This window comes from Primulina huaijiensis, chromosome 6 (genome assembly GCF_012295235.1).
Source record: "Primulina huaijiensis isolate GDHJ02 chromosome 6, ASM1229523v2, whole genome shotgun sequence".
Taxonomy (NCBI): domain Eukaryota; kingdom Viridiplantae; phylum Streptophyta; class Magnoliopsida; order Lamiales; family Gesneriaceae; genus Primulina; species Primulina huaijiensis.
The window spans coordinates 636,332-656,693 of NC_133311.1; the positions used below are offsets into that span (position 1 = coordinate 636,332).

General features: G+C 33.9%; 3 protein-coding genes across 3 annotated transcripts; all 3 read right to left on the minus strand.

Annotated features, from left to right (window-relative positions):
• Positions 1-2,644: 2,644 nt before the first annotated feature.
• On the minus strand, positions 2,645-3,166 carry LOC140978907 (uncharacterized). The gene has a single exon (XM_073444145.1). The coding sequence runs from the start codon at positions 3,164-3,166 to the stop codon at positions 2,645-2,647; it is 522 nt and encodes a 173-aa protein (XP_073300246.1).
• Positions 3,167-11,600: 8,434 nt separating this feature from the next.
• Positions 11,601-13,102, minus strand: LOC140979247 (protein WHAT'S THIS FACTOR 1 homolog, chloroplastic-like). Its single transcript, XM_073444579.1, has one exon. The coding sequence runs from the start codon at positions 13,046-13,048 to the stop codon at positions 11,813-11,815; it is 1,236 nt and encodes a 411-aa protein (XP_073300680.1). The 5' UTR covers positions 13,049-13,102; the 3' UTR covers positions 11,601-11,812.
• A 5,357-nt stretch (positions 13,103-18,459) lies between these two features.
• LOC140979219 (protein PALE CRESS, chloroplastic) lies at positions 18,460-19,952 on the minus strand. Its single transcript, XM_073444543.1, has 2 exons — positions 19,735-19,952; positions 18,460-19,389 (listed from the first exon to the last, which is right to left on the minus strand). The coding sequence occupies exons 1-2, from the start codon at positions 19,879-19,881 to the stop codon at positions 19,156-19,158; spliced, it is 381 nt and encodes a 126-aa protein (XP_073300644.1). The 5' UTR covers positions 19,882-19,952; the 3' UTR covers positions 18,460-19,155.
• Between the last annotated feature and the right edge of the window lie 410 nt (positions 19,953-20,362).

The window sequence follows — 20,362 nt, forward strand, 5'->3', positions numbered from 1 at the left end:
ACACTCAGAAATATTAATTTAACATCGAAATGTTTAACATTATGCCAACATTTCATGAAAAAATAACAAAAGACAATACAAATCACTATCGAAAAGAGGGCATATAGTCCGCATAATTTAAGTTTCTTCGTCTGACAGATCTGATCTATAGTTAAAATAGCAGCTGAATGACTTCAATGATAGATGAGAATACAAAAGCAAAAGAAGGCTGAAATGATTCTTGCAAATCTTCGGAAGACGATCCTACTCCTTTTGGCCGATCTCATGTATCGGAGCCAATTTGCTATTTTATTTTTTTATTTTAGTTTTTTCAATCACAAATAAATTTGTTGCATGGATTGTTCCACCTTCACGACCTAACTTAATTATAATAAGATCAAAACACAAATTTAAATATTTATATAACAAAACACAAAATAGATAAATTTCTTTTAACTATTATCCATGACAAAACAAAAATATGACACAAAATTGAGTTAATGTTTCGATTCCATAATTGACAAATCTAGGAATCTAGTCATCATCCAATTCTAACCATTTTCCTATTCAAATATGGCCGCAACTAATCATCAAACGACAACATATCTGTAATAATTTGACGACCAACACCTACCACTCTCATATTTCCATTAAATATTCCAAGAAAGTCAAAGATTTGCAAATTCATCGAATCGGGATGTTTTAAGGTGGATTACAAGGCCTCCACGTAATTAAAAATTTGTTTGAGATGATCTCACGAGTCGTATTTTATGAGATAGATTTCTTATTTGGGTCATCCATAAAAAAATATTACTTTTTATGTTAAGAATATTATTTTTTATTGTGAATATTGATAGGGTTGACAAGTCTCACAGATAAGGATTCGTGAGACCGTCTCACAAGAAATTTACTCCTCCATGTAATATATAACTATATCATAACTAATAAAAAAATAATCATTCTAATTATGCGGTGAGGACGTTTTTCATTCCAATTGCACCGCACCGTATTATGGTGGGGTGTGTTTGTGTTTTTTTCTTTTTCTCCTGAACATAGTTTTATTTATTAAATTGAAAACAACGTAACGTTGCGGCTCGGCTCGGCTCGATTACCTCGGTTGTCATGGGTTTTTAAAAAGTCTGATAAGCACTATGCGCATGATAAAGTATCCCATGCACGATAATTCAATATCTTCATTAGTCACTTCTAGAATCCCATTGTGTCATATTCTCTACTAAAGTGTGCTGAATGAAATTTACTATTTCAAGAAAGCCAGCACTCGAAAACATGTTAATAGTACTCTCTATCTTGCTTTTTAGTTAACCAATGGCCAAAATTGCCCCTACATAAAATATATTCTAGTTTATTTTAAAAACAAATAACAAATCTTTTTTTACATTAACTACTAAAAGAAATATGAGTGGGTCTCATGTGAGACCATCTCACGGATCTTAATCTGTGAGATAGGTCAACCCTACCCATATTCACAACAAAAAGTAATATTCTTAGCATAAAAAATAATACTTTTTCATGGATGACCCAAATATGAGATCCGTCTCACAAATAGGACCCGTGAGACCGTCTCACACAAGTTTTTGCCAATAAATATATTGAAAAATTAATCTCAATTTTATTATATAACAAAAATAATGATAATTATTATTTTGAATAATATTGTGTATATATATAGATTTTTTTTCTGTAACATAATTAAGAAATATGAACATCTTATTATTTTGATTCGAGATTGAGAACTATGATATTCGGAATAATAAAGATAAAAAAATTTATCAAATAATTTTACTAAATATTAATTAATATTTTGTATTCATAGTTCTTGTTAATTTAATTATTTTATCGTAGTGATAAATTAAATAATTTTCATGCTTATATGGTACAAATTGTTTATATTATTACATTCTTTTACATTTTTATTTTAATCAAATTATTTTACTTTTCAATCTAATATTTAAAGTAGTATTTATCTTTAGAAACTTATAAAAAGTAGAAAGGATAATGTTGTCAAATTTTTTTATGACAACTTGTAATATCATTAACGATTATCATTTGTTACAAGTTTGACCAACCACGAAAGCAACTCACCATTCATCCAACCAAATGATAAAAGGAAAGAAGAAACAATTTGCGCAACGTAATGTTGTCAATCAATTAAATAAACAGATAAGATGAAATGTTATTAATAGTGTAAATACCTGTCTCAAGAAAATAACATCCTAAATTTTCTAGATGCTTCATCTAATTTTCATTTTCTTTGTAGACTTTGATAAATAATATTTGATTGAACAATAAATTCTTTTTTCAAGAATATATATAAATTATGAGCACACCCCTTAATTTCATAAACCATTCGAGTTTCAAAAATGTATTGTCGTCACTTATATTAAAAAAGGTAATCTATGGTAGCGTCGAGAAATGTAGGTGTAAGCATAGCATCCCAGAAATGTATTTTTCAATTGGAAAAGGAAATTATAAGCCAAAGCAAATAAACTTATATTCCCACTTTATTTAACATGAAAGATAAACTTAGAATAATTTTTTATATATAAAAAAGGATAAACTTAGAAAACTCAAAATATGTAAATAATTCGTAGTAATGGACGACTTCATCTTCTTAATTAGCAAGGTAACAACCAGATGTTCATTATCAAACTCGAAGCAAACTCGAACTACACGGGAACGTCACAGAACACGTTTCATCCACCGTGACAGTGTAGTTATGCGCCGGTTTGATCAGAAACGGAGGCAAATGAATTAGCAATTCACAGACACATACGCTGTCAACTTCGTTTAACCACCTACAGCACTCTTCTTCGATAGGTGTCTCTCTGTGCCTGTGACCCCTGTGCCTGTGGCCATGTCTCGAATGATGTCGACTGCTTGATCCGTCAGGAGATGGGGGATTAGGAGAACTAGGAGGTGGAAGTGGTCGAGATGGTGGAGGGATTGTCATGTAGGGCAACTTGGAGCATGCATGATTTACCAATGCAAACTGTGATGCACAAAGTGGTGGGGGATTAACAGGTGCCCATTGCCCTTTTGTCATTGGATATAGTACCAGAAGCACCATTGCGAGTAGACTNTTACGAAGTCTGTTGACACATTCATTTGCATTAGATCCATCCAAGACCCGTGGTCTAAAAACAGCACTTGAAGCCAATACATCCATTGAGCTTTTGTTATATTTCCTGCAAAAACAACAATAAACCAGAATCAATCACTTAGTGTATCAAGCGTTGGCTCTGATACCACTTGTAAGGGACGTTGTACAGGAAATAAATATATATTGTGTGTATCAGAAGTTAGTGTTGTGCTCGGTGTTGTCAACACGACACACAACACGGCAGCGAAAATTAATTATTAACACACAAATATAATTTTAATAAATAAACACCAGTTTTAAATTATGCACAAGTACGAATACTTGTGCGATGCCTCATGGCAAAAAATTCACTAGAAAATATGTAAATCGTTTACACCAAAACAATACTAGTGAAAATAACAAAATCAAATTCCTTGACACTCTAAGGAATTAAAATATGCATCAAAAACCCAAATCAAATCTAGATGCATAAAATAAAAATGTGTTGCTTAAAACCAAACGAAACCACTCTTCGATCAACACTCTGCGTCAGTGTTGTTCTTCAAGTGTTGGCAACACCAATCGGCAACACAGTGAATCTGTGAATCAATCACCCAAATTCTTCACACGAAAATCTTCAATATCTGAACTCTATGTGTGTTCAGAAAAATCCAGCAACTTTCCTGCGCTGCAAAGTGATCACCCGATCACACAAAAACGTCTCATCAAAATAGACTCGGCTCTTGTATTTTTCTTCTATGTATGCGCTCCTCTGCCGACCTCACGAAAGAGTCGAACCAAAAGACTCACACGAAAAGCTCCTACAAAAGTAATCACCGATCACATAAAAATTGCAGAGCAAATATATGTCGGACTTCTTGTGATTTTCTTCTCAATGAAAAGGTCTTTGTCCAACTTTCTCTCTACAACCCTATTCTCTCTCTCTCTCTATGCCACTCCTCTACGACTGTAAGGCTATGCATACTTATATCCATGGTTTGACCTAAAAGTTATTCCATAGAAGAATCGTAGAAAATATAGAAACAAGATTTTCATTAGATATAAAACTCTTTTAAACAAAGATAACATATCTTAGAGATAAAAATTATATTAAAAACAATTCTTATAATATCTAGAGATAAATCAAGCAAGATATTATTCTCTGGAAATAAATCAAGCACAATCTCATAATCTAGAAACAAATCAAACACAATCCCATAATCTAGAAATAAATCAAGCAATAATCTAGAAAGTCAAAATCATAAATTGATAATATCAATTTATCAAAATAATAAAGGAATAAAATATTCCTTTCAATCCTCCCTTTTTGCCTTTCTGTACAAAACATCCAAAAATGATAATCTTGGCAAGCATCTCAATCAGTTAAGCTCCCCTGAGTTAAAGAGTATCTCTCCTCCTGAGTTAAAGAGTGTCTCCCCTTGAGTCAAAGTTCATCTCCCCCTGAATAGAACAAGCTAGAGCACTGGTGTTGTTGACAGTGTTGTCAACACCATCGTTAGAACACCTGAAAATATAAGAAAACATACGAAGGAGAAATTCATTAATCACGCTAATAGATATAAGAGCAACACAAAAACAACATTTTGCATTTTTGGTCCTCATACTCCCCCTTTTAGGCCAGAATGTAAGCCAAATTCCAAAAACATCATCTACTCAGCCACATGTTCTTTGACCTTTTGAATCTGTCGTAGAACAAACTCAATTTGGGCAGCATAATAAAAAGAGTCAGTGTTGTCAGCGGTGTTGACAACATCGGACTCAACACCAGCAGTATCTTCAGCCACCTGCAGAACGTGAGAGCAAATTATAAATGTGCATCAGGAGTTACACATAAAAACGCACAAAGAAATCACGATAGCAAGGAAAGATTGCGAGAGTAAATAAGAACAAGCAAGAGTAATTATCAGAAATTTAACAGCAACAAAACATATATACTCTTACTCTAACAGCTAAAATACACCGATGCAATCCTTCATCTCCGAAAAATCCACACGGTAAAGGTAATATTTCCGAAATTTACCCAAAACACTAATTATGGTTCTTTCCAAAAATCGAACAGTAAAATTGATTCAACCTCGTGTTACGACGATTTCAAAAGAATATCCAGTGAAACCCACGTCGATTATAACCCACTGACACAAGTAGACACTTACATTCAAAATCTAGGTAGTCAAGGTTTTTATCAACTGTCATAGGTCAAAACTGATATGTCACTGCACATGATGAATTCACGAAACAAAAATCAATATGCATATCCTAAATATGCCTCCAGTATGATGAATTACCGAAATGTCAGGCAGTATATAAATTGTGATGTGTCTGAACTTGGTGTTGACAACACCTCTTGGCAACACCGCTGAGTTTTATTCAAACTTCCATAAAATTTTCTTTTGATTCAGAAATGATAGCTCCCACACTAGAAGAACGGTCTTCAATGGACTCCCCTAGGTAGCTTTTTTTATTACTATTTTTACTTAAAAGTGGTAGCTCCCACACTAGAAGAACAGTCTTCAATGGACTCCTCTAGGTAGCTTTTTTCATTTTCTTCTAATTTTTTTTTATTTACCTCTTTTCTGTTTTTCTCCTTATGCTCACATTTTCCAAGTCACTTTTTCACATTGGACAAGATCACGATTTCCATGATCATCCTCAACTACTCGATGCCTTGGATTGAGCATAATTTTCTCCTCAACATTTGATCGGAAGTATGAACACTCAGATAGTACCTTTCAGAAATTGCCTTCACTGTTCAGACTTTACACAAATAGATAAGATGATTATTATTATGCAGTATGCCTAACATCCTAAAAATAGACATGCAAAAAGGGTGTTGTCACCGGTGTTGGCAACACCAATGACAACATGTGTGTGTGATTATTGTACGCACATGCTGAGAGACTTCCGAAGATTGGAAAATCTCTCAAAGTCCAAAGGTTTCGTGAATGTATCAGCCAGCTGGTTTTCAGTCCTAACAAATTCCAGTCGAATTATGCCTTTTTCAACCAAATCTCGAATAAAGTGATGTCTTATATCTATGTGTTTTGTTCGAGAGTGTTGAACAGGATTCTTAGAAATGTCTATAGCACTCGAATTGTCACAATATACTATCATGATGTCACTATGAAAACCATAATCCTCAATCATTTGATTCATCCAAACAAGTTGTGAGCAGCAACTAACGGCTGCTACATACTCAGATTCAGCAGTGGATAGGGATACACAATTTTGTTTCTTACTATACCACGACACAAGGTTATTCCCTAGGTAAAAACACCCACCCGATGTGCTTTTCCTATCATCTAAGTCTCCGGCCCAGTCAGCATCAGAAAATCCTACCAAGTTTGTATTTGTTTCTTGTGTGTACCACACTCCTAATTCTAGTGTACCTGCAATGTATCTACGAATGCGTTTCACAGCTTTTAGGTGTGATATTTTTGGATTTGCTTGGTACCTAGCACATAAACACACACTGAACATGATATCAGGGCGAGTAGCAGTTAAGTATAAAAGACTACCGATGATGCTGCGGTACATGGTGTTGTCAACACCGTCGGCAACATCATCCTTAGACAATTTTTCACTTGACCCCATGGGAGTTTTCATATGCTTAGAATTATCATTTAAGAACTTCTTAACAAATTCTTAGCATACTTGGATTGACACAAAAATATACCATCATGCACTTGTTTAACTTGCAATCCAAGGAAGAAATTCAACTCTCCTAACATGCTCATTTCAAATTGTGATGACATGCATTCAACCAAGTTATCAACAAGCTTTTGTGATGAAGCACCAAAGATAATGTCACCTACATAAACTTGACAAATCAAAATATCATGCTTCAATTTTTGAATAAAGATGGTTTTATCAACCTCACCTCGTTTAAAGCCCAAGTTGATCAAATAATCAGCCAACCTACCATACCATGCTCGTGGAGCCTGTTTCAGTCCATATAGAGCCTTCTTCAGCTTGTAGACATGCTCCATGTGATGAGGATCTTCAAATCCTTTAGGTTGACTTACATATACTTCCTCATTCAAAATTCCATTCAAAAAAGCACTTTTTACGTCCATTTGATACAACTTGATGCGCATATGGCAAGCATCAGTCGGACTGACTCAATTCGGGCTACAGGAGCGAAGGTTTCATCAAAATCCATCCCCTCAACCTGCGTATACCCTTGAGCTACCAACCGAGCCTTGTTTCGAACAATGTTACCAGATTCATCTGTTTTATTTTTGAAAATCCATTTTGTTCCAATAACATTGGTATTCGAAGGTCTAGGAACTAAATCCCATACATCATTGCGCACAAATTGTTCAAGTTCTTCATGCATTGCATTGACCCAAAATTCGTCTTTTAGTGCATCGTTAATGTTCTTAGGTTCAATGTGAGACACAAAACAAGAGTGACTTACCTGGGAGTACTCGGAGCTCATGCACACTAGCCCAATCATCTTTCGGTAGTCGACCTTCTCCTTTTTCCTAGTTTGCACACCTTCATGTACTTCACCAATGATTTGTGATGATGGGTGATTTTTCTGAATCTTGTTGGGAATTTCTTTTTCACAATTGATCACCACATCATCTTCATCGTTATCATTATCCACAGTTTCTGTTCGGTTCAGAGGCGGTGTTGTGCTTGGTGTTGCCTCACTGGACTCAACACCAGGCTCAACACCAGTACTGGTCAGTGGCTCACTTATATCCAGCAGTCCTTCAGTATCATCCTCATTGGTTTTTCCTGTTAGATCTGCAAAATCATCAAACACCACATTAATTGACTCAATAATTGTTCTAGTTCTCAAATTAAAAACACGGTAAGCCCGACTATTCATTGAATATCCGAGAAATAGACATTTATCACTTTTGGAGTCAAATTTTGCACGATGATCACGATCATTAAAACATAACAAATACAACCAAAGATATGAAAGTATTTAAGGTTTGGTTTTCTTCCCATTAAGATTTCATATGAGGTCATTGTAGAACCACTCCTTAAATATACACGATTGGAAATGTGACATGCCGTATTTAGAGCTTCGGCCCAAAAACGTTTTGACACATTCTTGGAACTTAGCATGACCCGAGCCATTTCTAGGAGGATTCGATTCTTCCTTTCGGCTATTCCATTTTGTTGAGGAGTTTTAGGGACAGAAAATTCATGAGTAATACATTTCTTATCGCACAAAGAAATAAAATGAGAATTTTCGAACTCCTTACCATGATCGGTTCTTATTTTGACCACCCTCGTTTCATAAAGATTTGTTATCCTAGCATGCAATTTCTTAAAAGCACCAAATGTATCAGATTTTTCTTTAAGAAAACTTACCCAAGTAAAATGCGAAAATCATCAACACAAACAAACGAATACTTCTTACCACCCAAGCTCTCAACATCCATTGGACCCATTATATCCATATGTAAAAGTTCAAGGCACTATGTTGTCCCAAAGTGTTGCAACAGCGGGTGCGCAACACGGATTTGTTTACCTTTCTGACATGGACCACAGACATACACAACACCTAAATTTAAATTGGGCATACCTCTCGCAGCATCAAACTTACGCAGATTATTCAAGGTATTGATACTCACGTGTCTCAGTTTTTGATGCCATATGTCCAAATCATTTACCTTGACACTTCGGCAATCATCACCTTCTTCCAACAGATAGCAATTGTCAGCAGATCGAGTAGACATTACACAAACATTGACATCATTAAAAACTTCACAATTATTTTTGTTGAACTTAACATGTAAATCATCGTCACAAAGTTGACTTATGCTTATTAAATTTGAGTTAAGTCCTTCAACATGTAAAACATTGTGGAGTTCAGGAAGCCCATCAACATTCAGGGTTCCTTTGCCTACAATTCTTCCTTTGGCACCACCACCATAAGTTACACGCCCACTTTTTACTTTGACATATTCCGTGAGGTGTTCTTTAAATCCAGTCATGAGGCGTGAGCACCCACTGTCAAAGTACCATATACCTGCAATGTTAGTTTGAAAAGATGTATAAATGATATTGCAATGAATAACAGCTTTTGGTACCCAAACTTTCTTCACAAGAGGTTTCTTGACTGTTGTGTTGTGCCTGGTGTTGGGCAACACGGTGGGCAACACCCGATTTACATGCCAGTTCATATAGTCATTTCTCAGCTTAAAACAAAAAGGTTTGATGTGACTGGCTTATGACAGTAATGGCAGACAAAATGTCGTTTTCTTTGCTTTGGTTCAAAATTTGACCATGATTTCTTGGTTTGTGACATTTTCACCGGAGGATCAACTTTCAAAGGAGAGGGAGAAGCTCTATTTTGTTTCGGCCTTTGTTCCGAGGCTAGCTTTGAGATTGGCAGAGTCTTCGTAGGAGGGTTCACCATTAAATGGACAGAATTGTCTTCACTTTCGTTTACAAACACAGTTGATATTGATATGGAGTTGGAAGATTCACTATGTTCATATACACTTTCAACATATCCAAGACCAGCTCTGTTATCTTTTCCCATCATTAACATCAGACTTGTTGAACTTGAGTTAAATTTTTCAAGAGTTTTTGAGGTCTTCTCAAGATCATCCTTAATTCTACAAAGCTCAAGATCCTTCTTGTTAAGCATAACTTCAAGTCCAGACACACATTCTTTCAGATCAGTATTTTCCTTAGATAGCACAGTATTTGTCTCATTTCTTTTAATCCAATCTTCGTATAACTCTTCATACATAGCCTGCACACTTTCAAGGGTGAGTTCATCAGAATCAGTATCCTGGATTTCATGATTACCTGAGTCATTGTGAGATTTAGCATTGAGACACAAGGATTTTGAAGTGGTGTTGCGGCCTGGTGTTGCAACACCGTGCGGGTTGACTTGCAGCCAGCATTTTTCCTTCAAAACAGCAGACAGGAAAGAGTGCTCTTCTCCTTTACAAGATTCCAAATCTTCTTCTGAGTCGTCATCACTCAAGAAAACTTCCATGCCTTTGTTTTTACGAAGTCTGTTGACACATTCATTTGCATTAGATCCATCCAAGACCCGTGGTCTAAAAACAGCACTTGAAGCCAATACATCCATTGAGCTTTTGTTGTATTTCCTGCAAAAACAACAATAAACCAGAATCAATCACTTAGTGTATCAAGCGTTGGCTCTGATACCACTTGTAAGGGATGTTGTACAGGAAATAAATATATATTGTGTGTATCAGAAGTTAGTGTTGTGCTCGGTGTTGTCAACACGACACACAACACGGCATCGGAAATTAATTATTAACACACAAATATAATTTTAATAAATAAACACCAGTTTTAAATTATGCACAAGTACGAATACTTGTGCGATGCCTCATGGCAAAAAATTCACTAGAAAATATGTAAATCGTTTACACCAAAACAATACTAGTGAAAATAACAAAATCAAATTACTTGACACTCTAAGGAATTAAAATATGCATCAAAAATCCAAATCAATTCTAGATGCATAAAATAAAAATGTGTTGCTTAAAACCAAACGAAACCACTCTTCGATCAACACTCTGCGTCAGTGTTGTTCTTCAAGTGTTGGCAACACCAATCGGCAACACAGTGAATCTGTAAATCAATCACCCAAATTCTTCACACGAAAATCTTCAATATCTGAACTCTATGTGTGTTCAGAAAAATCCAGCAACTTTCCTGCGCTGCAAAGTGATCACCCGATCACACAAAAACGTCTCCTCAAAATAGACTCGGCTCTTTTATTTTTTTTCTATGTATGCGCTCCTCTGCCGACTTCACGAAAGAGTCGAACCAAAAGACTCACACGAAAAGCTCCTACAAAAGTGATCACCGATCACATAAAAATTGCAGAGCAAATATATGTTGGACTTCTTGTGATTTTCTTATCAATGAAAAGGTCTTTGTCCAACTTTCTCTCTACAACCCTATTCTCTCTCTCTCTGCCACTCCTCTACGGCTGTAAGGCTATGCATACTTATATTCATGGCTTGACCTAAAAGTTATCCCATAGAAGAATCCTAGAAAATATAGAAACAAGATTTTCATTAGATATAAAACTCTTTTAAACAAAGATAACATATCTTAGATATAAAAATTATATTAAAAACAATTCTTATAATATCTAGAGATAAATCAAGCAAGATATTATTCTCTAGAAATAAATCAAGCAATAATCTAGAAAGGCAAAATCATACATTGATAATATCAATTTATCAAAATAATAAAAGAATAAAATATTCCTTTCATTTAGGTCTTCAACTGTGACAATATCATCTCAAGAGCTAAAGGTGGGAAAAAAATGAACCAATTCTTGGTGCACATGCTGATACACCTTGGTGTTGAATTATGTTCTTTACATTTAAAATTAAGCTCGTAGATGAATACCACATTGAAATGGAAAAATCTCTTATCTCAATCAGTTTCCTAAGAAATAAGAATTTGAGATGAAATATTCAGAGCCCACAAAATTTTAAAGTTGATAAATCTTCACGAATTCATATTTTTTTAAAAAAAAAATTTGAGAAGCAACTGCTAGAAGTTCTCACAACTGATGCAAGTTTACACTAAAGACAAAGTGATCTAAAATTAAAACACTCCCCAAAAAAAGATTTGGGAAATACATGCCAGGAATTTCAACAACAAAGCGCATTCACCTCTCTGGCATTAAGCAACTACGCTGAAATCGGGAGGGGGAAATTAGCACCTGTGCCTTGTTTATACAGTTCAACAATTTCGTGTTTCTGTGCCACGATCGTGACAGTTCAATTCTTTGTTTCTTTCCGCCATCAATTCCAAGTCCTTCCAGACCATTTCTTTCTGCAATCTCAACTGATCAGCCCTCTGCTGCTGCCCCTCATCCAGCAACTCAATAAACTTATCTCTTATTTCAAGAAGCGGATCACGATCAATCAACTCCTCACTGTTGTACGCTTCCCTAAGCATCGCGGTATGAATCCCACCCTTACGTGACATATAGAAAATCCCTGAGTGTCTTGTGAACACACTCGAGAACGCATTAGAAAACCTGTACTCGTCGCAAAACTTTCCCAAGATCGGTACAGGAACCCTCTTATAAATGGATAATGAAAGCAACTCATGGAAAACACCGACCGATCTCTTCTCCATCTCAGGAGACGCCTGATCTAAATGTGACACATCACTGTAAGGCGAAATGTAAGGAAGCTCTTTCCAATCCCTAATCCACTCTCTCATTTCCTTCTTGAGTATAAAACCACGGGGCAGCTTCCAGTTAAATGCAGGCCTAACACGGATGCCCGTTAAACTTGATTCCTCATCCGCCCTCTTCTCAATTATCGATTTCGCAAACTCGTCATTCCAAGAAACAAGCTCAAGGTACGATTTTCCCTCTCCAGGAGCTCCATGTAACCGAAAATATTCGGGATACTTCGACACCAATCTCACTAAACAATCATCCGGGAAGCCAAACTCTCTCTTCACCTCAACTAATTTATCAGCACTAACGACCCTATCCTTGGCCATCATTAATAATTTACACAGTTTCGACACGATCAAAATCTCATTTTCCTCGTGAATCCTTTTCTCTTCTTCCAAAAACCTGCTGAGCCTCTCACTGGGACGAAGGAAATTTACTAAATCAGCTTTGGGCCTAATCCGATCCCTGTAGGTGTCGAATAAACCCGGATACCGGGCAAGGAAAACTTCGATGCTGTCAGGTGAACGGAGCCTCTCTCGGCGTTTCTCCAAATAGCGGAGCGGAATGACCTGCCCCGGTTCATTTAGAACCTCCCGAACAACCCGTGCGCAAAGCCGCCATTTCTTGTCGTTTTCAATTGCTTGGTCGAGTTTCGGGTCCTTGCGCCACACCACTTTCAGGCTTGAAATTGAGGCGGTGAACTGAAGTAAAGATAAGAGCACTAGCCCTTCGGCATTCGAGATTCTAGAGAAAGCAAATGTTGTCAGCTTCGATCTTCCAAGCATTTGGGGATTTGGTGAAATTGGGATTTTGAGGGTTTATGAATTTTGGCGGTATGAAGCTGCCGACCAGCAACAATATTAATTACTACTAAGCGGTGTATTCAATCTTAGAAATTTAATTATTTTTATTGACTTTTATATAGTTTAAAAGTATAGAGGTATTGAACATAGACTTTTATAAACTCTATAAAAGTTTAGTGGTATTCAAATTAGATTTTTATAGAGTCTTAAAAAGTTTAGAGATATTCAAACTTGACTTTTTAAAAATCCATAAAAATCTATAGGTATCCAATATTTCCATAGATTTACAATTATTTTAATTTAATTCTTTAAGTACAAACCTTAAAACTCTATGTACAACTTTACAAACTCAAAAATTGTCTTCTACTCACCCTAGAAATTTTGGTAGACTTTTAATCAAACAAAATATCATTCTTACTCATATATATCTCTTCCTCATTAAAAAAACGGCACTTTTCTCCTCTCTAAGACAAGTCGAGGGTTCCTCGAATTTCAGAGGTATGATTCTTTTCTTGAATCATTATTGATTTGATTACAAAAACATATTATGATTTCTATGTATCTCTTTCTGTGTTCCGTTTGTTGTTTGTTTATGTCTGTTTATGTGCGTGCTCTAAATTTTTGCGTATAATGTGATATGGAGAAGTCTGTACATCAGACTTTCAGTTTCTTAAAAAAATAATCTGTTTCGATTTCTGTATTTTCTCAAACCAATGATTCAACAATTAAAAAATCGATTACTTAAATTTGGATAATAATTTTTACATAAATTATAATATTTATATTTGAGTTATCNGTATGGATGCTAACACCTAAATAATTTTTTTGAAAAAAAAACTCTTTAATCATCAACACAGATATATGTTATAACTATTAGTAATCTGCACACTTTATGTGCTTATTAATTAGTATTAAATCTTGATATTTTGTGTAAAAATTACAGATTATATTAAATTAAAATTATTTGGAATGGATTTTATAAACTATTTTAAATTTATATCAATTAGAAATTTGTAATGAAGATGGTTTGTTGCACAACTGACTGGTTGGAGAGGAGAAACATTGAAGACGCATTACATAAGTTTCCAAGAGCACATGATAGGGATATGCCCATGATTCAAACATATTGTTCGTTATCATCTCCAAGAATTCACTGGCCAATGTCGTCACCCTGAAGAGGCAAAAGAGTTGTTCAATCTTCGTCATTCTTGTTTGAGAAACGTAATTGAGAGGATATTTGGTATATTTAAATTGCGGTTCAAAACATTAAAAATTGCTCATCCATTTCCATATACAGCACATGCGGAGCTTGTATTGGCTTGTGCCAGATTGCATAATTTTCTTCGAAAGAAAAGTCGATATGATGAATTTCTAGTTGAACCACATAATGAAGTTCCGCAACTTTCATCAGAACAAGTTTATGAAGATAACAACTTTGATAAAATATTTGACACTCAAGAACAACAATAAGCAAATGCAAATGCAAATGCAAATGCATGGAGGGATGCTATAGCAAATCGAATGTGGAGTGACATTGATCATATTGATAATAACGAACATTAGATTTTTTCATAAAGACTGCTTAAAATTTATCAAATTTCACAATGTTTTGATTAGTTATATGTGTGTGTGTGTATATATATTAATTTATGCTTATAAATTAAAATTTTATTGATTAATTATTTATGCATATTAAATAGACATAGGATTGAAATTTTGATTTTGTCAGATTTAATTGTGAATTTTTTCATATATTAAACATATTTATTTTTTAAATAATTAGATTTATTTATATTATAAATTTATTTCAAAATGAAGATGTTATTTATGTCAAATAATTACTAGCTCAAAAAAAAATTTAAAAAAATATTTATTTATAAAAGGACAAAATTTGTATCATTAATGAAAAAAAATTTGCAAATGTCTACAAAAATCTTGCAAAAAGTCTGCAAAAGTCCATAAAATTCTGTTTACAAATCTGTGATATTCTATAAAAGTCGATAAAAATCTACAAAATCCACGAAAATCTATCATTTAAAAAAATTCAGTGAAAGTCATTAAATCTCATAGTTGAATACACCCCACNTACAAAAATCTTGCAAAAAGTCTGCAAAAGTCCATAAAATTCTGTTTACAAATCTGTGATATTCTATAAAAGTCGATAAAAATCTACAAAATCCACGAAAATCTATCATTTAAAAAAAGTCAGTGAAAGTCATTAAATCTCATAGTTGAATACACCCCACTAAATCATTTCATTTAAATCCCATCAATTTTTTTATATATAAAATGTAATTATATCATTTCTTTAGTTTTTTTAACATAAAAATAAAAAAAAATGGAGGGAATTTTTAGGGAAAAATTACATTTTTGGAAAGCCTAAATTAATTATCATTTGGTGGTGGATTTCTTTCTAATTATTTTTAATCAAATAATCTAATTGCATTATTTGGTGCAAATGATAAGGTATTGATTATTTCAAAAAAAAAACTATTGTGACACGATCTCATGAGTCGATTTTGTGAGACTAATATTCTATTTGTGCCACATATGAAAAAATATTATTTTTTATTGTAAATATGGGTTTGGTTGACCCGTCTCATGAGTAAAGATCTGTGAGACCGTCTTACATAAGACCTACTATATTTATTTTCATCTTTCTATGATACTCTAAACTGATTTTTTAGTGTCATACGATATTGAGAATCTTAATATGATATTTTAAATTACAGGATAAACAATATATAATAAAAAAAAATCTTAATTATACAACTGCTATCGAAAATCATATAACTCAACGAGAATACACATAAGACTATATACTTATTATCATTTTAAAAAATTAATGAATATTTATCGTATAATTATGTTCACATTCTCTTTTGGGATAAACGTGCATTATTGATATTAGTAATAAGATTAATGACCTCGTGTGAAGTTTTCATTCGTCACATTGTTGATGTTGCGCCACTTGATCTGATTGGTTAAGTGAGCCGTAAAAAAGTTATGACAGTTCGTAACGAGTGGTAATATAGTCAACGATAAAAAAAATGATAAAAACTATTCTTTAAGAGATATGAGACACCACAGTAAGATATCAAAACGTAAAAATATTATACGATAATGATATAAAAAATAGTATTCATACCATTATTATTGCATTTAAATACAATCATGATCACCATAAGTTGTAAACGTTAGAGCCCATCAGTAATTAACCACTAATTCTGTATTTAATATAAAATTGAATTTTAACCATTAAAAATTTATATTTGCCAACTTTGTAAAAAGGTTCTTAAAAAAAAGTGACCAATATATAGTAATAATTGTGCAATGAATGAGGTCAACCGGCCCATTAAATGCAATTAAAGCCATAAATGTATTTATTATATTTATAATTACTCTATTTTCTTTTTAAAAATTCTTATATATATCGTGGCTAAAATTTGACTTTTACTTTTATATAGACTTACATATAAGGTAGAATAAAAGGTAAAGTCGTAAATTCATAATTGTAAAATTTTATCCTTTATTTACATTTTTAGACAAACTTCTTAAATTAGTGGTGCAATACCCAAAAAAAGAAAAAATTTACATTGTGTAATTTAAAAAGAATCGCTAAATAAATCTTGATTTTTTTGTTAGATGATGTTTTTGTTGGTTTAATTTTTGACATTTAGTTGTCAAGAAAATTTAAAAATATTAGTTTGAGATTTCGAAAATATGAAGATAATTGAAAGAAATATTTTGTTGTATATATCTTATGATTGTTGAAGATATTATAGAGATACATAAATATATTATCTTGATTGATATCATGTAAGATTTGAAAAAATAATGTCTATTGTTCATTATTTGTCGTGACAACGCGTGAGACAAGCATTTCAAAAAAAAAAAAAACTTGTGAGACAAGGTTGAATCAGTTCTGCCTTATTCATTTTGATTTCAATATTTCAATTTGCTGGTGGTACACACATACTCAAAGACTTGTGATTCATTCTTCGAGACAGGAAGATACGTTCTCGGGAGATAACAATCCGCAGTTTCGAAGAAAATTCGATTAAAGCGGAGTTTAAGACGAGTGATGCTCCCTAAGTGAAGTATGATGAATGTATTCATAATAGAGACGTCATTGAAAAGAGCAAGTTTTTTTGTTTGAATAAGTTATTGTATGATTGTAACAATACTGAAGTTTAGTGAATTTACTTGATAGTTGGGTTTTATCTTGTAAATGTATGTCGGTTGGATCGAACCGCATAAAATTGTCGGTGTTTTTTTTTTTTATTTTGCTTTCAATTTTATTTTTATGAATTGGGCTAATCATATAAACTAAGCAAAATAAGAAATAACAGGATCAACACTTTCATACACAACATCCAGATTCCAGAACTTCATTAAGAGACACCAGTCTTACACAAATCTAATCACCCCTCCAAATGTCCTAAGAAAACTCAGTTTCTAACTACTAAAAAACCCTAAACAATGTTCTTGCAACATTCCACATGCTCACTTGGTGTATCCATCTATGTGCATACATCAGTACCAGCTTCAAATAGTCACAGACTCGAGAATTTAGTCGAAAAGACGTTTCGAGAATCAGTATCAAACTGAAAAAAGAAGATGGTGAGATAGTATGCCAAAACTTAATATTTTTGCCATTGAAAATGAATGATATCACTGCCCTTCAATCATGCCAGCATAGAAGCAACATTGTACATCTCCATATGATGTAAAGGCGTGCTCTCTGCTGTCTGATTTGCTTCGAACAACGTTGAAATGATCCGACCGACCCGGCCTTGGAACTTCTAATTAAAGAAACCAAACTTGTAGCCATGTTTAGGCCAAAACTGCAGTTTTCTCTTGATGTTTCAGAGGAATGGGATATATCTTATAAAATATGTGGTAATGAACTATACATTGTTTTGCCTTTATATAGTATGAATGAGGGAAGAAAAAACATCAAGATGACAAAGCAAAAGTTGTGATCTTTGTCTCCTTTCCCTACCCCACTAGAAAAAAGGGCTGGTCATCAACTTGCAACTGATGATGGCCATAATTGATTGAGATAAGGTATTTTGTCCCAAATTAGTTTTTTAGTATATTTTAGATGAACACTGCATTTGCTGGAATTTATGGAAGTATTAGCCCTTTGATTGAAACAAACCATAAGGGATTAGGCCAAAAAAAAAAAAGGAGAGCAATAACTATATAAACTTGTGCTTGGATTTATAGATTTTTGTATTCACATTCACTCAATGTCAAGGCTTTTTTCTATTCACATCCCATATAATTAATTGTACTTGACATTTACATGTCTTTTATATAATTCTGCAATTCTTTGGAGAATCAATGACTGTAGATGGTTGCATTGAGGTATAAAAAATCTAGACATTAGGTTTAGCACATTTTGTTACAAGAACGAGACATTTTATGTTACAATTGGAGTCTTTCTCTCATCCGTTTTGAGTTTAATTTATAATTAATATAATGTGAATCCCACATTTTTTACAAGGAGCCTACAGGAGAATTCAACATAGAAATCCGAATACCTGAGATATAATCTTACCCCCTTTTTGTCTTCATGGCAACTGGACATGGGCCTAATTGTTGGACACATTTTGGGTAATCACTCCTTGATTTGATGTTCTCTGAGTTGGACGTCCGACTTGATCCCTCTTGATTTGTAAACTCGATTAGCAAAGGGCCCATTTATTCATTCATTCACATGTCCTAATGTTGCATTAAAGCAAGGCATATGGAAGGGACCTAACCTTATCTTGAATTGCATGATATATATGATTTGAGAGTGATGATTATATATATTAGACTTCTTGGTCCCATGTCTATCTAATAATATGTTCAATCATTGCAAGGACCATTTCTGTGACTCGGGATGGCTTCATAATTTTCTGAGCATTCTAATATCTTCTTCTGGTGTAGGATATATCAAACCGGAAACGAGAAAGAGAAAGCAAGTTCTAGCAAAAAAGGATGGGCGGACTAAGCATTTGGATGTGAGGCAATCATTACAGTTGTTCTTGGATATAAAAAAACTCTTTGGAGAATCGATGGCAAATTTGAGATGCAGGCTACCATGTCAAATCGATGGCCAAATTTAGCAGAGCTTCAACCTGGCGAATGGCTCTTTGCTTCTCCTGCTGCTTCAACAGACTACCAACTGACTCAGGGTCGAGGGATTGGACGCTCACTGCTTCCTCATGTTTGGATCGAACCTCTTGCAGCAATGCATCGACTTCTCTCACAAAATCTACCCTCAAAAGAATGTCATCTGCTTCAAAGGATGGTCGGATTGGGCCATGATGCTAAAGACAAATAAAGAAAAGTGAATCATTATTACAAATAAAATCAAGAAAATGCAAGATTAGTTTCTAATGATCAGCCAAGATTTAAACAAATATAGCGTATGCTTGTACTCCATCTTCGTTTGTAATAATATGAATCGTATCAGACGTACAACAATTTGGGTAATAGCTAAATTTGGTTGAATGCCTCAAGTCTTTTGGAAAGAGAATTGCTTGACGAAAAATAGGAACATTCGCTAGCGTAATGTACTAAATAGTAAATACTGTAGCATTGATCTGTACTCCAGGTGTAACAAATAAAATTTTTTTACTTCAAAATGGAATATCCAAGTCAATGAAATCTACCTTATCCATGTCAAATCCAGGAGGAACAAGAATGCTAAATGGATCTTCTCGTGGGAAAGTCTTAGCCATACGCTTCTTACACTCCTTAAGCCACACATCATCATCAAATCCGTCATGCAGATTCAAGAGATCATCGAGTAATCTCATGGCAGGAGTCGCCTGCCGTTTCAAAATCTCAGTCTGAAACAGGAGAACAACTTGGATGACGGGATTTAAAAAACGGATGCCAATGCATCATATACAGTGTTTTAAATGACGGTCGAAGCGGCCTCCTAGGCCCGCTTTTGTCTAAGGCTGTCTCTATTGGCGGTACGAGGCTATCTAACGGTCGAGACAATCAATGATAATAAAATCAATAAAATGTTAAAATGAAGGTTATAAATATAAATTTAGTTTGGTTTCACAAAGTCACACTAAATTCGATTAGCAAAAAAGTATCTCGCTTAATAAAATAGTAAGTATACATACATAATATAGATACTTAAAATCATAGATAAATACATAAATAAAATTATCAAATATTTAGGAGATAGTTGAGAAAAAGGTGGGAAAAAATTGGTAGATATTATGAAATTATAGTTGAGAAAAAGGTGGGAAAAAATTGGTGAGATATTATGAAATTACTAAT

Coding starts and splice junctions, on each gene's coding strand:
- LOC140979219 (XM_073444543.1), bottom strand. CDS start 19,881: ATGAGATTACTCGATGATCTCTTGAATCTGCATGACGGATTTGATGAT. Junction 19,390..19,734: donor CTGGATTTGACATGGATAAG/GTAGATTTCATT, acceptor ATTTGTCTTTAG/CATCATGGCCCAATCCGACC.
- LOC140979247 (XM_073444579.1), bottom strand. CDS start 13,048: ATGCTTGGAAGATCGAAGCTGACAACATTTGCTTTCTCTAGAATCTCG.